Source organism: Streptopelia decaocto (genome assembly GCF_964273445.1).
Source record: "Streptopelia decaocto genome assembly, chromosome: 5".
In the NCBI taxonomy this organism is placed as follows: domain Eukaryota; kingdom Metazoa; phylum Chordata; class Aves; order Columbiformes; family Columbidae; genus Streptopelia; species Streptopelia decaocto.
This window is the reverse complement of record NC_138659.1, coordinates 56,802,321-56,821,635: the sequence shown is the minus strand read 5'-3', so window position 1 is coordinate 56,821,635 and position 19,315 is coordinate 56,802,321. Positions and strand designations below refer to the sequence as shown.

The window sequence follows — 19,315 nt, the reverse complement described above, 5'->3', positions numbered from 1 at the left end:
TTCTGAGCTTTGCCAAATTAAGACACCATTTTTATTTCTTTACCTTGAAGTGGCATTCTACCTATACTAGAATCATTGTATGAATGTTTTAACTTAAATTCTAGAATTCTGTTATATTAAATATGTAGAAATTTTCCTGTTTATTAGACCAAGTGAATTGTATTTAGTCCTGCTGTGAAAATAAAAGAAGTAAAATTGTATGATTTGATTTGAATATTACTGTCATTTACAAGAAAGCAATGTACAAATTTAAATATGTTTTTAGTGTTTTCAAGAAAGCAGAATTTCTTAATTAGCATTGGGAAAATTATACTCTATAACAATTTTGTTTTCTTCTTATATTTGTTATAACTGCTTTTATAATTGCTTTTTTCTAGGAATTTGTCAGGGAATATTTTTTCAAGTCTCATGAATGGACTTTTTTCTGAGCTGCTGGCTCTGAAAGCATTGTAAGTATGATTCCTTAGGTTCAAAATCTGAAATATTTGAGAAAGACATTAGCATATACATAGCAGAGTTGAATATGAATTCAAACAGGATTGTTCCTAGCAATGCATTTCAAATGTAAAATATGCAGTATTTTGTTATCAATGCCTGGTTTGCTGTTGATGAGCTGCCATGTTCTACCTGTTCAGTGAAATGGTCAGCACTGACAACCTGAACCCATTCCTGACTAGCCCAGTCTAGCCATCCTGACTAGCATCCCCGTTTTTTTTCCTTTATGATCTTATACCATCCATGTTTTCATGCCTGACATCATATAATAATTCTAAATACACAAAAACTTTCATGTTAAATATTTTCCTGCAATTGTAACAATTCCCAGTTATTTATATTAAATGTACTTCTCTCAGATTTAAAAGTGTATGCTTCCATCGTCAAGTTTCTACTGAAAAGAGATTTTAGTAAGTGAGAGCATGTTATAGTCTGACTTTCTACAGTAGCATATATTCAAATTTGATCCAGCAGTCAGTGGATGCTGTTCTGTAACCAAAACCAGAATTGTGGCATAATGTCTTGGAAGTCATTAACAGTGGGACAATGTGTATTAGTTGTCTCAGGGTATCTTTATAGTTATACATCTATAATTATACACCCATAGTTAGGCATTTATCTAGAATTAGTTCTATTTGGAATTAGATAATTAGACTCTAACAGAAGAAAGTATGTTTGTGAAAATTACACTTGTACCATTTGTGATCTTTCTTTGCCTTTCTAGACATTTCAACACCGATTCACTAATTTGTGACTGTAATCTAAAATGGGTCTTGCAGTGGGCCAGAAATACTTCAGTTCGAATAGCGGAGGAAACAGTTTGTGCTTACCCCAGTGCTTTACAAGGACTGTCATTTCGTAACCTGAAGGAAAGCCAGCTGATATGTGGTGAGCTGCTCTCCATTTAACATTACGAATTGAAATGGAATCCAGAGAAAATGTTAAAAACCAGAAATTAATTTAAAAAATGTATTGCAAGAATACCACTGTCCTATTAGATAACATGTAATTATTATTTAAAACATTAACCCAAGATGGTAGCTCTACATTGTATGTTGCATGAAACTGAGGTTTCCTGCAGGGATTTATAGAATGTTCTTTTCAAGTTATATCACTGACAGTGTGGCATAAATGTCAGATTTCATTCTTGTCTTTTTCATTTTTATAAAATTGTAACTATACATTTTAACACTATGTCCTGGAAATTAATAGGATTTTTAGAGTGAACTCCAGGTAGGTGAATTCTGTGTTTGAAGATCTATAAGTGAATTGCTTATTGAAAAAGATTTCCCACCATAGCAAACATGATGGGTGTGGTGTGAGGAAACAAACAAACAAACAAGAATAAGAAAATTCCTCTCAGACTGAAAACTGTCTAGCAAACAACAGGCAAACCCAGAGATTCTAAAAGTATCAGGTACTGCAGAGAAAAAAAATCTATGCCTAACATTATGCTGTTGGGTTCTATAATAAGATGTATAATTTCACATATGCTTCATTAATCACAGAATCTTTGAATCTTTTACTTTCTTGAATGACATAAAATTGCTGGGATAGTGACTTTGCTGAAGTCTTACAGAAACAAAAGGAAAGTCAAACTTTTATCCTAATAATGACAAGAGGAATGACGAGTGTTGCTAACGCTTTTATAGCAGAAGGGGGATCAGGGTTGAGTGGAATAATAACAAAAAAAAAATGGTTTTAACAACAACTGCAAATACAGGTATTTACAAGTTGGGAGAGATCTGAAAGGATGTGAAATCAGCTACAGATTTTCCATTGTCTGAATTGTCAAGGAAACACACATATCTGTCTGGAGGCAAATTAGGAATGAGCTCTTGTGAGTGAAAGGTGGAGACATTTCCGGTAGCCTGTATTTCTGAACATTTGAAAATCTGCAATACTTCTTAAATATGAATCTGCCATTTTATGGAGACCCTGCAAGGGCATCTTCATAGAGATCCTCTTTCTGAAAATGCTGGAATGATCAGAAGAATCAATTAAAGACTGTTAATTGGTATTTCCAGGTTGCTGATGAATATGACTCTGTGAATTTTAGAGAGCAAATGAAAGCAATTTCTCAGAATTTCATATTTTAATTCCTAATAGGTCTCCTTACCACATCTCTGGAACAGAATTTATAAGGCACATCTAGTTATCACTGCTGTTTATAATGTCCACAGAACACTTGACAAGGTTTGTAATGACTGCCAATAGCTCGACACCACTTTTAATATCCACAGAGAGCTTCATGGTGATTATATTTGCTGAGCCTTCCACCGGTTCTGTAATGTCTGCCAAGTACTTCACAGTGATCATAATACCTATTGGGTAGCTCATGGTGCCCACAACATTTAGCAATTTCATTTTCAGTAACTTAATTTGAATTTAGGCATAATAGAAGGCTGTCTGGTACAAAATTAATAACAACTATTGAGAATATTTTCAGAATATGTGTTGGAATATGCATAGACCTAACAAAATTAAACATGTCTTAAAGAAAATATTAAGAAGATATTTAAAAATTTTAAAATCCTGCATGTGAACATCTTACATACTGTCAGACGTTTATATTTATAGTTACTGATCTTCCTTCTACATGCTAGAAGAGGTCATGAGGTATCGCAGTCACAAGATGAGCAAAGACAAAGAGAATGGAAGGGAAGAAAGTAAAAATGAAAGGGAAATGGCAAAGATCTTTGCAGGCAAGTTAGGGAATGAATGAATGAATGAATGAATGAATGAATGAAAGAAAAAGTCAAAGCGAAGACGAAAGGAAACATTAAAAAAAATTCTGAATAGCTACAAGGGGTAGGTTGCCACAAGCCTTTTAGATTTATTTTATACTTTGATGGGAGAAGAATTCATCTTTCAAATTTCTTTCTGGCAAGTCTTTCTCATGCATCTGATAAGATAGCAAAAAAATCACTTATTGAAAACAGCTAAAAACCTGCTTTGAGGATTTTTATGAGTCAATTTAAGTAACTGCATAGTTTTAGAATTCACAGGATTCTGCTTGCATAGTTCATTAACAGCTTACAAGAGCTATTTAAATCTTCTTTTAAAAAAAATCTCCAACTCTCAGAAATGTTCACCTAGAAAGCAAATTTTGACAATGTTGAACATAAGGGTGAAAAGAAGTTTGATGATAAAAGATAGCTTTGCCTTTGTTTTCTGCCTTAATTATGGGGGACTGCAATGAATTCAAACAGTATGGACAGAGCACCTTTCTGAAAAATTATTGTGAAATTGGCTTAATGCAGTGCCTTGTTACTTTTTCTCCATGACTCCAAATAAAACTTACTCAATTTACAGGAGGAAAATTACATTTTCCTGAATACCAGTGCTATAAATTCCACTCGAGGTCTGAAAGCATTTTGTTATTTTCCCTTGCACACATTATCAGCAGAAATGGGTTCTGTAGGCAAAATTCTTTCCTCAGGAAAGACCCGTATGATGTTTTGTTTTCAGGGCATTATTAAAGGTTGCTTTTAAGGCTGGGCTTTAATTATTTACACTGATGAATGAAATACTAGATTTTAGTTTCTGTCTCAAAGATATATTGATGCTATTGAACTATCAGCACAAATTAGTGAAAGATCATTTGCTCTGCAAACTATATATAAAATTTAGAGAGTAGTTGACATAATATTAATTTTCTTTAGATAAATGCTTTGTCTGAAAATGATGTAAATATTTACTAAATTGTACAAAAAATATGGCAAAAGTCAAAGTTTAAAAATAATTTTATAATGCTTTAAAACTTTATTTATCTATTTACACCACAAAGAAAATAATATAATTCTTCTGGGACAGAATATGGTTTCTTGTGCAGGTCTCCTACAAATGAAAGTATTGGTATTTGCATATCCATTTTCTCTACAGGTGTCAGTAGCTTTTTGGGTTTATGTAGAGTACTGTCCTAGTCTTGGTCATCATAATGTTGCGTGGACTATTTTCTTATAAAGCAGACAGGTTAAATGAACTAGATGTAGTATCTTGTCAGTTCTCACGAAGTCTAAATGTAGAGAAGCCTAGGTTTTTTCAAAAATCACTTTGCTGTACTTGAGCAGATGGTTTGACACACGTACATACACACTATCTCATCGCAGCACTTTCAGGCAAGCTAGTTTTGTCGCATGTCACCTTTCCTGCTCCTTCTGCTTTTGTCCTTACCTTTCCGAGCAGTCTGCTGTAAGTCAGTCTGGCAGTACATCTGATAAAGGAATCTTTAACAGTCTTGGATGGCTCTCAGGCCATGTTAGCAGAGCTCATCCTAGCCCTTTGCATCTGACCCTTTCATGAGGAATGGGCTAAATGTAGTCTCCCAAAACTATGTTTATCCCCTTTCTCTATCCGTGATGGAAAGATCTACACAAATCTTTTCCTTGGAAGAAATGAATCAGTTACTTGTATCTTTATTATGCTTCTATCCTAAACTTTCCTTAGTTTCCCACTTCCTTATTTGCTGGGTTGTACTGAATGTGATAAAATCTCCTTTTATGTTGAACTACTTCAACACAGGACTGTAGGACAAGAGTGAAAAGAAGTTCTAAAATACAGCATAATTTATTCACCTATATTGTGTTCATCTCTGAAAAAAACCCCATGTTGTTTCCATAATTGCAACCAACAAGGGCAAATGGAGACAATTAGCAAAGCTAGTATTAATGACTGTTCTTCATATACCATCCTCAGTCAAGAAACTTCCGGAGTAAGGAAACGGATAAAAACTTAAATGTTAGATACATCCATTTTAAAATGCAGTCTCAGGGGAAAACATGGTGGAAATAAAACTTGCAAAGCACAGAGTAATGGCAAAGAAAATACTAGAGCTGAGACATTTTCCTTTCTTGTATTAATATGGCTGAGATGACATCGGTTTTTATGTAGTGTCTTGTCTACCTTGATGGGGGTAGGGTGGCATGCCTAGGCTCAGGAGCCTTTTTTTCAGAGACCGTGAGTATCCAGAAAGTCTTTTAAAATTCTGTTGTTGCTTTGCACGCTCCACAGTCATGACAATCAACTGCAGCGTGTTTCACCTAGCTTGGAAGGATTGTTATGCTATGTTATTTTGAAAGTGTGTATTATGACAAAATGTGGATTCTGTCTATGAGTAGTATGCCCATTGGTTGTGATGAATAGAATTCTAACAGCTTACATCAAACCTGTAGTGAGTAGTTGTTTGGATTGATTCATAAGTTACTCGTAGCTTTAATAGTCAATTGGGGCTACGGATGAAAGGGAATGAATATTCAAAATACAGAGCTGGAGTTTTATCCAGCATGCTTTAGGGGGTTGCTTACTGAGTAAAATATTAACACTAAAGAAGACTATAAATCCATCCTACTGAAAATAGAGGTGAGAAAGAATGGAGAAGCTACAAGTTGTGAGTGTCCAGCAATGCTTGAATTATTACTCAGTGTCTGAATTCTGTAAAGTACCTTAGTTTATAGAGTTACCTCATAAGTGAAATTAGCAGCTTGTGACACATAAAATGTTCTTGAAATGCACTTTTTTAATGATGAAATAGACTCTGTCCTTAGGAGGGGTACTTCAAAGGGAGGGATACAACTCAAAGGGGTAGATCCTTTTCTTGTTCCTGTATTCTGCAATACAATTCATTAAATGTTTCATAGAAAATGTAACGTATATATTGGGAGGGAGGGAATATAGTTGTTAAGGAATTGTTTGTACTTAACCAGCACCTTATCTTTTGTACTTTGCCTCACTTCACTGAGAATCAGAGTATTCATCCTCTAAAGGAGCAGAGTCAGGTTAAAATGTAAGCACTTTCTGCGGGCGTAAAGCAAAAACAAAACAAAACAAAAAAGCAAGCACATTTATGTTGTTTAAGCACTTTTTCTTCTTGTGTTCTTTGAGATTTCTTGACCATTTTAAGTTTTCTTTTCTCACATAGAAAAGTATGAAGTACTTTCATCATTACTTACCTACTCTCACATTTTCTAATCTGTATTTCTCATGCTTAAATATGAGCAGAACATCAAGGCATATTTCTGTCGGGCCACATGCAGCTCCCTAGTCTATTTTCATAAGTAATTTTTCTTTGCAATCTTACCTAAAATACCACAAAAAATTCAGAACATTCAAGACATTTAAAATCAAGTAAAGTAATACCACTGGGAAAAAAGAGAACATTTTCTTTTGTATACTTCCTGTATAAAGTACTTTCATTTTCTGAAGCAGTTTTTTTTTCATGACACATATTTTTAAAACACAGCATGGCCTGAACTGCTTTCTCAGCAGTGGTGGAATAGGGATGTTTTAGATGCTAGATATGTTGAAATGTCCTTATAATTTTAATGGATGTGCTTGCACGTTGTTTTCTCTTCATCCCCATTGGGAAATTGTATCTTTGAAAGCAGACTTTTTCAACAGTCAAATTTAAGCCTGAAATCAACTAAATGCATTCAACTTGATTCTGCACCAGCTTTTAAGAAGAGTGTCAAATGCTGGAGATATTGGGTGAGAAATGAGATTTGAAGTTACTTTTTTTCATATGGTGACAAAAATTAATTATCTAAATTGCCTTTCAAGTCTTAAAATTATAATTGTATACATCTGCACATGGATTGTTCTTAAAAGTTTGCTTTCCTACTTGAAAGACATTGTGAGAACAAATACTGGCTCAAAGTTTATAAGGAACATATTTTTCTTCATTTCTCTCATAACACAACATTTTTTTTGTCTCATTTATCAGTTACTTAAATTTAGGAATGGGCTTGAGATTATATTTTCAACCATTTCTTCATTTACAAGGCATTCTTGCTACATTAACACAATGTAAATATTGAACTGTGGGGTTTTTTTCAGTATGTAGTAACTGACTAAACTCAAAATCTCAAGTACAAAGACTGATGGATTAATTAACCAGATTTAGATTCCAGTCCTGCAGTTTCTTGGCAGCCTACAGATAGCCTGCTGCATTCATGCGGAGCATCATTGTCTTCGAGAATATGTGGGATCAAGACTTCAGCTCCAATTCTGCAGGAAGTGCTTAATTATATGAATAGGTCTAATTATATTGAAATAGGAATATTCACATTAGTAACCTTTCTCAGGATTAAGATTTTGCAAGATATGGATGATGATACAATTAGCACTAGTTAAATGCTATTGCAATTTATTTTTTTTTTTCAATTTACAATGCTAGCAATTCAGGATTTTCTTTAATAGCAAAATATGGATAATAAAAGAATGTCTATAAATCAAATAATGTAAATGTACATTTTTGATCTTTCAAAGATAGGTGTGGTAGACCAATTTTCTATGAGAGCTAAGTGGCCAATTTTAAATATAAAAGTTTTCAATAGATAACCAATAGATAACCATTTGGTAGTATGAAACCAACAATGTTCTAACCTTTTGGCTCCAAATTGTGTATTTCTTATCCTAATATGATCAGTCTGGAAAAAAAAAATAGGAATATGGTGCCCTACATTTAATATTATAGATAGTTATCTGATTTCTTTAGTGGTAGTTTAGGACACTGCTGCAAGGTTGGGGATCAGAGGGAGGGCAAAAAATTTAAAACTTATAAATGTGAAGTAACAGAAGTATTAAAATGGTCCTTTGGAAAACTTAAAGGATGAGGTTTTACTTCTGCATATTTTCCTGCATGCATTGTCACACATGAAAATATAGTTCAACAGAACCTTTCACCCATGGAATCTAGTTGATTTAGATGCTGAAAATGTACCGAATTTGTTTTTCTTCCTATACGTTTCTCTTAAACTATATAGCAGGTTTTAATGTACAGTTTTTACTGATTTTTCGACATTGTCTTTGCCTGCTTGTTCCAAAAAGCATTTAAGATAACTAGAGGAAAATTTAGCTAAGATGTAGTGAGGACAATATCACCGAGGTGAAGCTTCTTTAGTCTTCAAAACTTCTACCCTTGAGGACTTGACTGTTCATCTCATGAGCAAAGCTATGGTAAGACAGCCAGCTTCGACTAAGGCCCATGGAGTATCCTGGAAGATATAGTCTTTATTCTTAACATGGCAACATGTGCATTGATTAGGATTAAATCCATCCTATCACCCTGTGTTCTATTAATTAAATGGAGTATACCATAGTGATATTTCACATTTTTATAGCACATTGCATCATACAGCACTTTCTTTAATATATGTATAAAAATGGCTGTTGAGAGCTGCAGTTTCTGGCACTGTCAGCTGGGCTGAGAGGAGTTTGGAATGGAAAAATTTCATGTAATGACTGAGATGAGTTCTTGCTTCAACAGAGCTGTCATTGGATCAGCTTTTTTTTTTTTTGTCATCGTTGCACCATAGATGGGTACCACTCCTGCATCCTGCTGGACTCTGAGCAATTAGGTGCAATCACTGTCATCTTTGAGACCTTCCTGCTGCCATGGTCTAATTGTGTAGTAATGATACACAAATAAAAATAATGTGGCTAGTGTTGCTTAAGGTTTGAAAAGATGAGTACTACCACTGCACTTCCCAACTGGATAAAGCTAATCAATATATAATATTTTGTAGAGCTGGGTGCTTTATCCTTGCCACTGCTGAGCCATTTTTATTAACTGCAAGCTGTAATGAGTCTGAATAGCCATGAGCCTGCCAGCTTGCTTGCCATAAGGATAATCTGAGTAATCAAAATTTGCTTTCTAGCAATGGCTTCTGACTCTTGCCAGTGAAGGAATTTGTGTTGATGAATCTTCCAGTACCATAGCTGTCAATATGTCATGGTCTTCAAGTTTTGGAACGTGGCAAATAATCAGATGCACCCTAGTTTCTAAAGTGGAGTTCTGTGACAATTTGAAAATAATAAATTGAAAAGTGGCAGCAGTTATATTTGATAAGGAAGAAATCGCTGATGAACAAACTCTTCAATTTCTGCTAGATATGCCAATGCAGGAGCTTTATTTTACCTGCATGCAGATATATTTCTGATTAATTGATTAACTGGAATGAAACCTTGAATTTCCTTTTGTGTAAATTTTTCAAATAGCTGTTGCCATTTTACAAATTAATGTTATATTTGGCATTTATGTTCAATTCTATTAAGCGAAACCTACTACCTCTGTATTTCTCTACCTCAACTTTCCTGCCAAGTAAATCACTGCTAGCATCAGTAAATACAAAAGTGTTTTTCCACTGCTCCCTCACTTAAAATGGTTGTAATGGAACAACACACATCAGACCCAGGGTTCAGTGAAAATCTGCTAATTTATTTTCACATGGGCTTATAAATCTGGAGGAACTGCTGTAGAGAAAGACAAGTTAAATAACTTTGTCATGGCTGGACTTGTCATTCACGTCCTGAGTGCTGGCTGAAACCTGTATGAGCTAGATTTGCTAAAAGTGACTGAACTTGAATTGTACTTTTTCCAGTTCAGTTTTCCTTAGTTTCTACATAGGTGTAATTTATTTTAATTAGATAAGTTTGAGAAGTTATGGAATCCAGGTGCTTCTCAGTAACGCTGTTATACAAAACTGATTATAGGTCCTCTTGGTGTAACTGCACTGACTGCATAATCTTCTGTTTTGTAGATAAGGTGTATATATATCTGATTGGTTAACCCAGACAACTGAAGCACCAGTAGCAGTGGACTGTGACAACCTGATATCACTGTCCTTCTAACTCAGGACAAATTCTGGGACTGCTACTTCTATTCAGGTCCCTGCTGCAGCATCTGCATTCTTATCTGTGCCTCAGCACACTGGCTCTGCTGTGCCTGCTCATGAGACGTGCACCCTTTCTCTTCTCTTTTTCTCAGCTTTGATGGCTTTGCAGAAGTTTGAAGGAGTAAAACATGATATAAAATTTGTAACTTAAAGTAGAACTTGCTCTTTAGTTAGTAGCTACCATTTCAGTGTGACATTTAGCATTACAAAATAAACATAAACCTGTGATTTAATTATGAGATGCTGCAAAAAAAAAAACAAAAAACAAAACAAACCAAACATCTATGTCATGTTCCTGTCTAAAAAACTTGTATGAAGGTGAAAAGGACTGATGAAATGGTGTGGAATATGCCTTGCTCTGCCAGCATTATGAAGCTGGTGGAAATAAGAAGCTATTATACAAACAGAAGCCCTACTTTTCTGCAGTGGGTGATGAATAAATATAGTACAAAGCCTTCTTGTCCCAAGCCCAAAAGGCTTATCTTATTTTCATATGTTTAATACATGTTGGCATCTGTGTTTTATGGATATTATTTTAAAATTGGAGCCAGGCAAAGCTTTTATTAAAACTGAAGCTTGGCTCCAGTTCTGTATTCATTCTTGACTTCCTGAGCATATGGCACTGTCTGTGACCTTCTACACCAAACTTCTGTCATTGTCAGCAAATTTTGCAATATGGAAATTGGCACTGATGTACTGCCACCTCCCCTTCTTGGCAGAACTGGCCTTCAGAGCAATTCACATTACTCTCTTTTCTTTAGTTCCATTCAGTGAATATCAACAGATGCAATTTGCTGTGTCAGCAATTCAGAATTTTAACTGTTTTTCAATTTGTTTTTCTTCATTTTCATCTGTCCTTTTTATTGGACCAGTTCCTTTACTTTGTCTTCATTTCCAGCTTCCCCCCACTGCGCTTTCTATGCACATTTCTTTCCCACTGAGATTGTATACAAATATTAGAGCTCTAACTCACACTTTTGTCAGCAGGATGTGCCTCACTCTGTAGGCACACTCAGTTCAAATAAAAAGCCCATTGGCAAGACAATAAATCAAGTGATTAACAAGAAGCAAAATGCCAACTTCTGTTGTTTTTCTGTCCCAAAAGCTTGTGGCGCACTGTAGCAAACTGTATTTTGTAGCGAGGCAGAAGTCAACAGTGTATCCTGAAACATAAGCACTGTAATACTGCACTGATGTGTGGGAAATCTGTAGAAATCTGTGTTTTTTCCTGTTTCTGACTGTGTGAAAGCTGCCAATATCAAACAAAGCCGTTTAATGAGGATCAGGTAATGTATGCCAGAAAACTGTGTCTATGGTAAACTAACAATGGAATGCTCTAGCGTGGTAACCAGGATTATGCACTTAGTAGCTATTTAGCTGTAGAGATTTGTGCTTCCCAGGTTATAGGTTGTGCAGGAAAAAATGCAACAAATGAGGCTGGAGGTAGGATGTAGTTTCATTTTAGTCTGATCGTGCCTCCAGCACCTTGTGCTGGTCATGTTGGTCAATGACTAGCCAACTTTCTGTAATGTTTAGACAAATACATTGGACAAGCCAGCTTTTGTGCTTACAGATATGATTTTGATCATTCATCCAGAAATGTCCATTAGTGTCCATTCATTATAACTGCATACATTTTAAATGCGACCACATTATATTTAAAATGTTACTAAAATACAGGTTAAGGATGCGTTGTATGTTATGTCTTTTTCAACCCTTTGTATTTCATTGTAACAGCAGTAACAGCAGTGTTTCCGTCACAGTTTTCTCCTTTCCATCTTTTAAAACACTGAACAAAAAGGAAGACCAACTTTAGAAGGAAAACTGAAGTATTCTTAAAATCTTAAGAACTGAGTTGTAAGGAAAAAGGCAGAAAATACTTAATATGTGTGCATGTGTGTGAGATAAATTGTTTTATAAAGATATTAAAGGCATATGCCTTGGAACATTTCCTTAGAGCTCCAATGCACCTTGCTGTTTTTCTATTTTAGCTAATGGTTATTGAAATACTTTCTGTTTTCTTTTTCAACTTTATATACATTTTTAGGCACTGCATGCATTAAAATGTGCAAGGATACAGTTTCTGTGAGGACTCTTAAGTGATATTCTAATTCAGTGGTATTTGTGTAACCTGATTGCTTCTCTATATGTTCTCAGTATTCTAGTCTAGAGCTAATCTGAAATACAAGAGTGGATCACATAAGGAAACTGGCCTTCAGTCAACAAAACTCTTTTCTGCTGAGAAGTGAAAGATAAAGATGTAATTACTGTAATGATGGGTTAGACCTTTAGATTCATGCTGCAATCAGTGATTCCTGTGGTGCTCTGCTGCAATCATGGTTTAGTGCTGGCTAGAGAGACAAGACAGGTAAAGACTGTAAAATACTTCAGCAGCCCTTGATCTAAATGTCTATAGGAGAGTCACACATCTCATTTGCAGATGGTGGTGCTGGCTCCAAAAGTGAGGGCAGCAGAATGGATTGTCCTGGAAGGAGAATCTTGGAAAATTTTTAATGTGTGTAAAAATTAAATAAAATCCACCTAAATTAGTCCCACCAAAATAGTAAACTGTAAATTATTTTTAATCTTATGAGGCTGTTGTATCTGCCATATGTGCACACTCATACACACACATTCATATATATTTGTGCATCGGAGATTATATATATTTATTGGTCTTCAGTAATCACATAATCAAAAAGAAAATTTCTCTTGTGTAGGGATATGCTTGCCAGAGCAGTCGTCTTTCAAGTGCTGTCAAATCAATGCCAAAGTTATTCCAAATACTTTCACAATTTCTTATGTCTTACTTCTTAGTCAAGCTTGAAAACATGTGTACAGCATTAGTAAATACTTTTATTTTTATTCTGAATTTGGAGGATTGTTGGATTATGGATTTAAAATAAGTATTTCCAGCTGATGCTGATGGAACTATACAATCATTTTATAGCCATTCAGGATAAAAGGGTATTGGCCCTAATCCTGAAATTCTTATTGATGGAATTAATCCTTATATCTGTGAGCTGTGTCACTGAAGTCAACTGGAATTTTTGCATGAGTAATAGTTGCAGATTATCCCCGGAAAACAACTGAAGATTAGCTCTGGTAATCTTTTTTTTTTTTTTTTTGTAGACATCACACAGATTAAAAGCAGATGTTTTATAGAAGTACTTTAGTGTACCTTCCTTGCTCTGCAAATGTCAAAATCCATAGAAAATTTACTAGTTTCACTTTGAAAATTAGTTTGCACATTGTTTCTCGATTTGGTCAACCCAAATATGTGCATTGTGAAAGGATTCAGCTGGTCAGAAGGATATCCCACCCTAATGGTAAACCAAAGGTATATTTCAGTCACTTTGCATCTTTGTTGTCACTTATAAGGATTTGTAAAGAAAAAGAAAATGAATAGGTTGTTGATATGACTGATGTCAATCAAAGGATCCTTTTCTCCTTTTCTGATATGGTGCAGTTAAAAAAGGTTTCTCTTCTGATCATTAATTGACAAACTCTGCACAAAACATATAATTCCGACTCCATTTCTGGGTTGGGTGATTCCCAAGGCTGAGCAACAGAACTGATAACCAGAGAGCCTTAAAGACCAGCTATAGACGCAGAGATAAAGATGAAGTGTTACACTGCATCCGTATGCCAGACAAATTATTAATCTTGACTTAAGAAATATTGATATTCTAGTTCACACTCTTACTACTTCATAGCCTCATGACACAATGTGTCACTCAGTGCATGAACAAAAGTATCTGATGAGATACAATAGCCTCAGTTAAAAATTATTGTATTCATGAGAATATTTTTTTCTGTGAGTAGTATGTATTCCTGTTGCACTTGTGACACATGTTCAATTTTTCTGAACTCCATTTTCATAAGCATTCAGTTAATTTATGGCTAAATTCCACACCATATCTTTTCCCTATATTCCATAATTGACTTTGCAATGCAACACAAAGTTTGCAGCCTTTTGGATTAGAGAGGTTGTCTCCGTCTTCTAGGAAAACCATTTAATGTAAATGACTGAGACCAAGCCTGCAGCTATTATGAGTGAAGTATTAATCTGATTTCTCTTCTTTTAGTTAGAAACCAAACACTGTATAGAAATACTAAGTGTGTTTCAATTTTTAATAACACATCCGTGTCCACAAATTATAGGCACAATCAAAATATTAAGTATAGGATGTATAAACAAGTAAGGAGAGACATCTGAAGCCTGCCCTTTATAGTCACAGCACACTTACAGCATCTCAGTAGACAGCAACTACCTTTGTAATCCCCTGTGTGATTCTCCCAGACAGCAATGTCATGTATTCACTCATGTACAAATCCTGTGTATTATGCTGGCCAGCATTCTTTATACAAAAGCAAATGTGATCCCTCTCACTGTTTATTCAAAGCAGTTGAGTAATATACTATTTAACATTTAAATTCCCCAGTAGTATTGAGGGCCCAAAGCTAGGTTTATAAATGCAGCTTCTCACAATTTAAGTGTTTTGAGGACAACACCTGAATGACATAAAGAAATGCGTTAAGCTGGGATGCTGAGTAAGGAGAGGAACAAACACTACTGGTTGTCTACAAATTTTAGCAATTCTAGAACCAGTAATTATGGCTTACAATCTGTTTAGGCATGGTTAAGTTCATCTGTATTTATTATGGTCAATGGAGAATTTTGAGGAGAAAGTTTAAGGAAGATAAAATGGTGAGCAGTGAAATGGAAACAAAAAATGTTAAAGTACTTGTCAGAAAAATAGATGTTTGAGATAGTTACTAGTGGTGCAAATGTGGAAGGGTGACCTTTCAGCTGACAACCCTGCAGGCTGGATAGATATTAATGCTGAAAGGTCTTTAAATGAAAATAGAAGAAAAATAAGGGAGAAGAAGATCTAGCTTAAAAATTCTCTTTCCTCGTCAAAGTAGAAGGATTTCCAAGGTGCAAGACTTTAGGCACTGTGTCTAAGATCAGATTGCAGTAGTGAAGTTACAAAGTGACCCAGGCTCAGTCAATTGTTTAGCAATGTAGACTGAGGTAAAAAGGTTGTATTTTAGAAATTATTGTGCAAGACGTCCATGGTAGTGTATTCATCAGTCACATATGTGACTCCTTAGTATTTTTATTGCTATGAGGATTTTATGCGATGATAGCCAAGTATCAGAAGTAGTAATTTTCTTGTCCTGCCTAAGGAGACTATAGCAGAAAAAAGAAAAGCAGGTTTTCCTTTATTCCCTATTATCCTATAAAAGATAATCTTCTTTCTTTAGATGCAGAGCCTCTATTTCAATTACCTTTCCAAAAATGCTCCTTTTCAATGTTCTGCTACCAGTTTAAAGAAATAGCATCAATCGCACAATGTATAGAAAATATTTTACAGGAATTATGTTAAGGTAGTTTCAGGAACTAAAAATAAAAATGGAAGAAAACAACTACTGTCTAGAGATTCAGTCTCTACAGAGAATGTAGCCTTCAATCACTGTAAAATTTATGAAATTAGCAGACTTTCAGCATTCCCAAAAATGCCTTCCAAATGTACAACTCGCTTTATTTTTTGTGTTTAGACATTTGGATATGTGATGATGCCAGCTTTTTTTTTTTTGGTAAGATTCTGCTTAGAATAAGAATATGCAATATTCTTATTTTCATGGTATTTCCTGGGGAAAGGCAGGAGAGATGAAAGTCATAAAATAAAGATGGTGAAATGCATTCCACTATTAAAAAGTAGAAAGAGCTATTTAGATAAATATTTAATGTGGATTAAAGATCTATAGAGTAAAGATGACCACGAAGAAGCGAAAGGAAGTAGGGACAGGGAAATGAGAAATCAGAGGCACAGCTGAACTTCAGGGGAACGTTTAACTTTTGTTATTAGCCTTATTGTTATCCAAATCACAGGCACATGAGATACTTTAGGTTCTGTAGAGTGGGTAAGTCTTGTTCTGGAGCACATCCACTGAGAATGAAGTCATCTTATATATGGTAACTGTACATATATTAATAGCTGTATTTTTTCTTTAATTGGAAGATTTTTTTTTCTGTAGTAAGTCATCCTGCTTTGAGTACAAGGTTGGACTGGAGCATCTCAAGATATCCTTTTCAACCTTACTCATACTGTGAACTATTCCGTGAAATCAATTTTCTGTTGATATTCTAGTAATTCTGAAATTATCTGGACTCACACCAAAAGAGAAATTTGATTTCTAGAATCCACAACATGATCAGACATAAGTGGGTCGTTTTAGGGCATCTCTTTTATATTAGTGCTTTAATGTTAAGATCTAGGAAGCTAGAATTGTATAGAGTTAGTTCAATTCACAATGTTAATAAGTGGAATTCATTGTGAGGTGTTTTTTTCCTATATTTTTTTGTTTTGTTTTTCCCTGCAGCTGGGCCCCTGGAACTTCCTCTTTTTGAGCTGATCCCATCACAAAGACAGGTGGTTTTTCACGGAGACCGCTTGCCTTTTCAGTGTACTGCAACATACGTTGACAATACCACCCAAGTACATTGGTACCATGCTGGTCGCCTCATCGAAACAGATGAAGAGAGTGGCGTATTTGTGGAGGACAGCATCATTCATGACTGCTGCTTAATTACACGGTAATGTATACTCCTTGTAATAGTCAGACTTGTAGGCAAAGCGAACAGATGCAACGCTTGCAATAAGCCTCATTAAAACACTCATCAGGAGTTGTTTATTTGAAGCAATTCAATTGCATGCTTCAATCAGAACACACAGGTATAGGTTTTTCATTGGCTATGAATGGCCAGTCATATTTCTTGTGTTTAAGTACGCAAATGTGAGCAACTATGGATTTGAAACAGATAAAACCAGAGTTTCATACACAATAAACCATGAAAAGAAGCTGAACTTAGAATAGCTTCATTAGCATATGAGTAACTTACATCCAAACCACAACTTCCTGACACCATGTAGAAGACTGAATTGTGATCTGCTTGTGAAGAACTATCAATATTGGAACTATCCAATAAGACTGTATCCTGTATTCATTAGTTAAGTAATCTCATACTTGTTTCTTATTAAAATTTTTCTCAGCTTTCTATGACTTTTACCACCCGTGGGCCTCTGTGTGCCTGCCTGAGAGACACAGAGATCTACAGAAACCTTTGCTGATGTGAAAAATGCAACAGGAATAAAGTAGGGCTTCTATAAAAGAAGTAACAACTAATATTTGGCAATGACCTTATCATTCCAGTTTTACTTCAGTGTTCCCTTTCAAATCTTATTTAATAAATTGTTCTAAATTTATGTGTTTATTTTTTGTTTTTTATCATAGAATGTGGACTTGACACTGAAAACTGTTGAGCTGTTGCACACATACTTTTGCCCTCTGCCAGTTTCCATCACTGATCAAAAATGAGCCTGATTCTGTGTCTGTGCTCTGACTTTCTCTTTGTAGAAGACGAAGTGAAAATAGCTATGCTAATTAGCTCTGGATCATCATTAACATCTTTTCACTCAAACGGTTTCTATTAATATAATTGACCTGAAATGCTTCTTGAACTATCAAATGAAAGTTATGAAGGGTGTCAAATTAATTCCTCTCCACTGGGGTTTTTGGGTTTATTGATTTTAATTTCATCTACTCACTGATTTTTGACCCCTTTGGAGTCCTATAGATGTAGAGGTGTAGATCTGACCTATTCTCACAGCTACTGGCTTTCTTCTAATACCAATGTGTATGGCTGTAGTGGGTAACGAAAAAGACTATTAGACCAATTAGTATGGTAATGCCAAGTGCATGAGCTATTATATCACTGCTGAGTCACTTAAATTAAAGCCTGTTCTTATTTCCATGATATCAAAATTAAAAGACATGCTGTTAATCACCTCATATTTTTTACCTGAGTTATATCTTGCACTATATAAGCAATTGGTAGAGCATAGTTATGAGCTGAAATAAATTGTATAACAATGCTAAGATTTTCAAAATATCTGTCCTTTAAAAAACTTAGTTTAGAAGTAGCTTGGTTGAATTTTACCTTACAGTGCTTAATTTTTGCCAGACTATAAAATCAAAATCATTGTCTACCATTGCAATATTTTAACAAGGATCATTGATCTGCTACCTACCTCATTTACTGTCCCATTAAATAGGTGACCTTGTTGCTCATGTTGCAGTATGGATGGGACTGGGTATTCAGAAGGAATATTCTCTAAATACGTCATCATATTTGTTTGTCTAAGTTATTTTGTCAAAAAGACAAAATATTTTTTGAATTAAACTCACAATCTTTAAACAGATATTTAAAAGTTTAAAAATATAACACAAATAAATGAGCGATTAGATATGTTTCATTTCACAATATAGTAGGGCATCAACACCACATCTACTGTACAGCATGGTCCTTATCCAGTCAAAAATGATAATACTCAAGCAATCATGCCTTGGCTTTGATCAAGGAACTGACTAAAATTAACTTACTGAAGGCATAAGAGATCTATGCTTTTGAAACTAGGTTCTAAAACTCATACTGTTTTGAAGTCAAGTTTTTCAAAAATATAAATTATAGAGATGTATTGTCCCTTCATGTTGAGAAATGAGAAAACATTGGTCAGGTTATGACTGTAAAAACTCTTCTTCAGCATTTCTTAATTTTAATCCCATCAGCCTGACCATGAGTAATATAACTCCATTTATATAATTATTGTTACATATGTTAATATAATATGTAATAGCATGCTTATTATATGTTTCAATAGTATATGTCGACATGCTGGTTACTTGCTATTACACACTAATTCGTGAAAGCTCTTAAGGGTAAATCACAGTTGTAAAAGGCACTGTGAAACATCAGAAAGACTGTGCCTCCATGAGGTTATTGTATGTTAAGTACAAGATTTAGAGTAAGAAGAAAAGTATTTTAAAATCATTTCTTACAGTGTCATGTTTTGCCTTTCTGTATCTACTCTTTACAACAAACATCCACTCTCTGAGGCTTTCTGTGACTGCACTAAAGGACAGGCTTTGGCTTGCGCTGCTTAGCAATTTGAAGATTTCCGAAGCTGGTTTTGAACAAAAAGGTGAAGCTCTGTTCCAGGAATTGCTTGCTCAAACTTTTTTAGATGGTTATTTTATTGGGTAGTTCCAGATATTTCTGGCCGTAGATTTACAACACA

The 19,315-nt window shown here is 34.8% G+C and overlaps 1 protein-coding gene across 2 annotated transcripts in view; it reads left to right on the top strand.

Moving 5' to 3' along the window:
- LOC309440615 (adhesion G protein-coupled receptor A3-like) overlaps positions 1-19,315 on the top strand; it is a 274,291-nt gene that overhangs the window by 108,616 nt on the left and 146,360 nt on the right. For both annotated transcript variants that reach the window (XM_082054477.1, XM_082054476.1), the window contains exons 5-7: positions 378-449; positions 1,220-1,383; positions 16,560-16,773. In XM_082054477.1, coding sequence (XP_081910603.1) covers positions 378-449; positions 1,220-1,383; positions 16,560-16,773 — 450 coding nt within the window. The remainder of the gene's footprint in view (positions 1-377; positions 450-1,219; positions 1,384-16,559; positions 16,774-19,315) is intronic.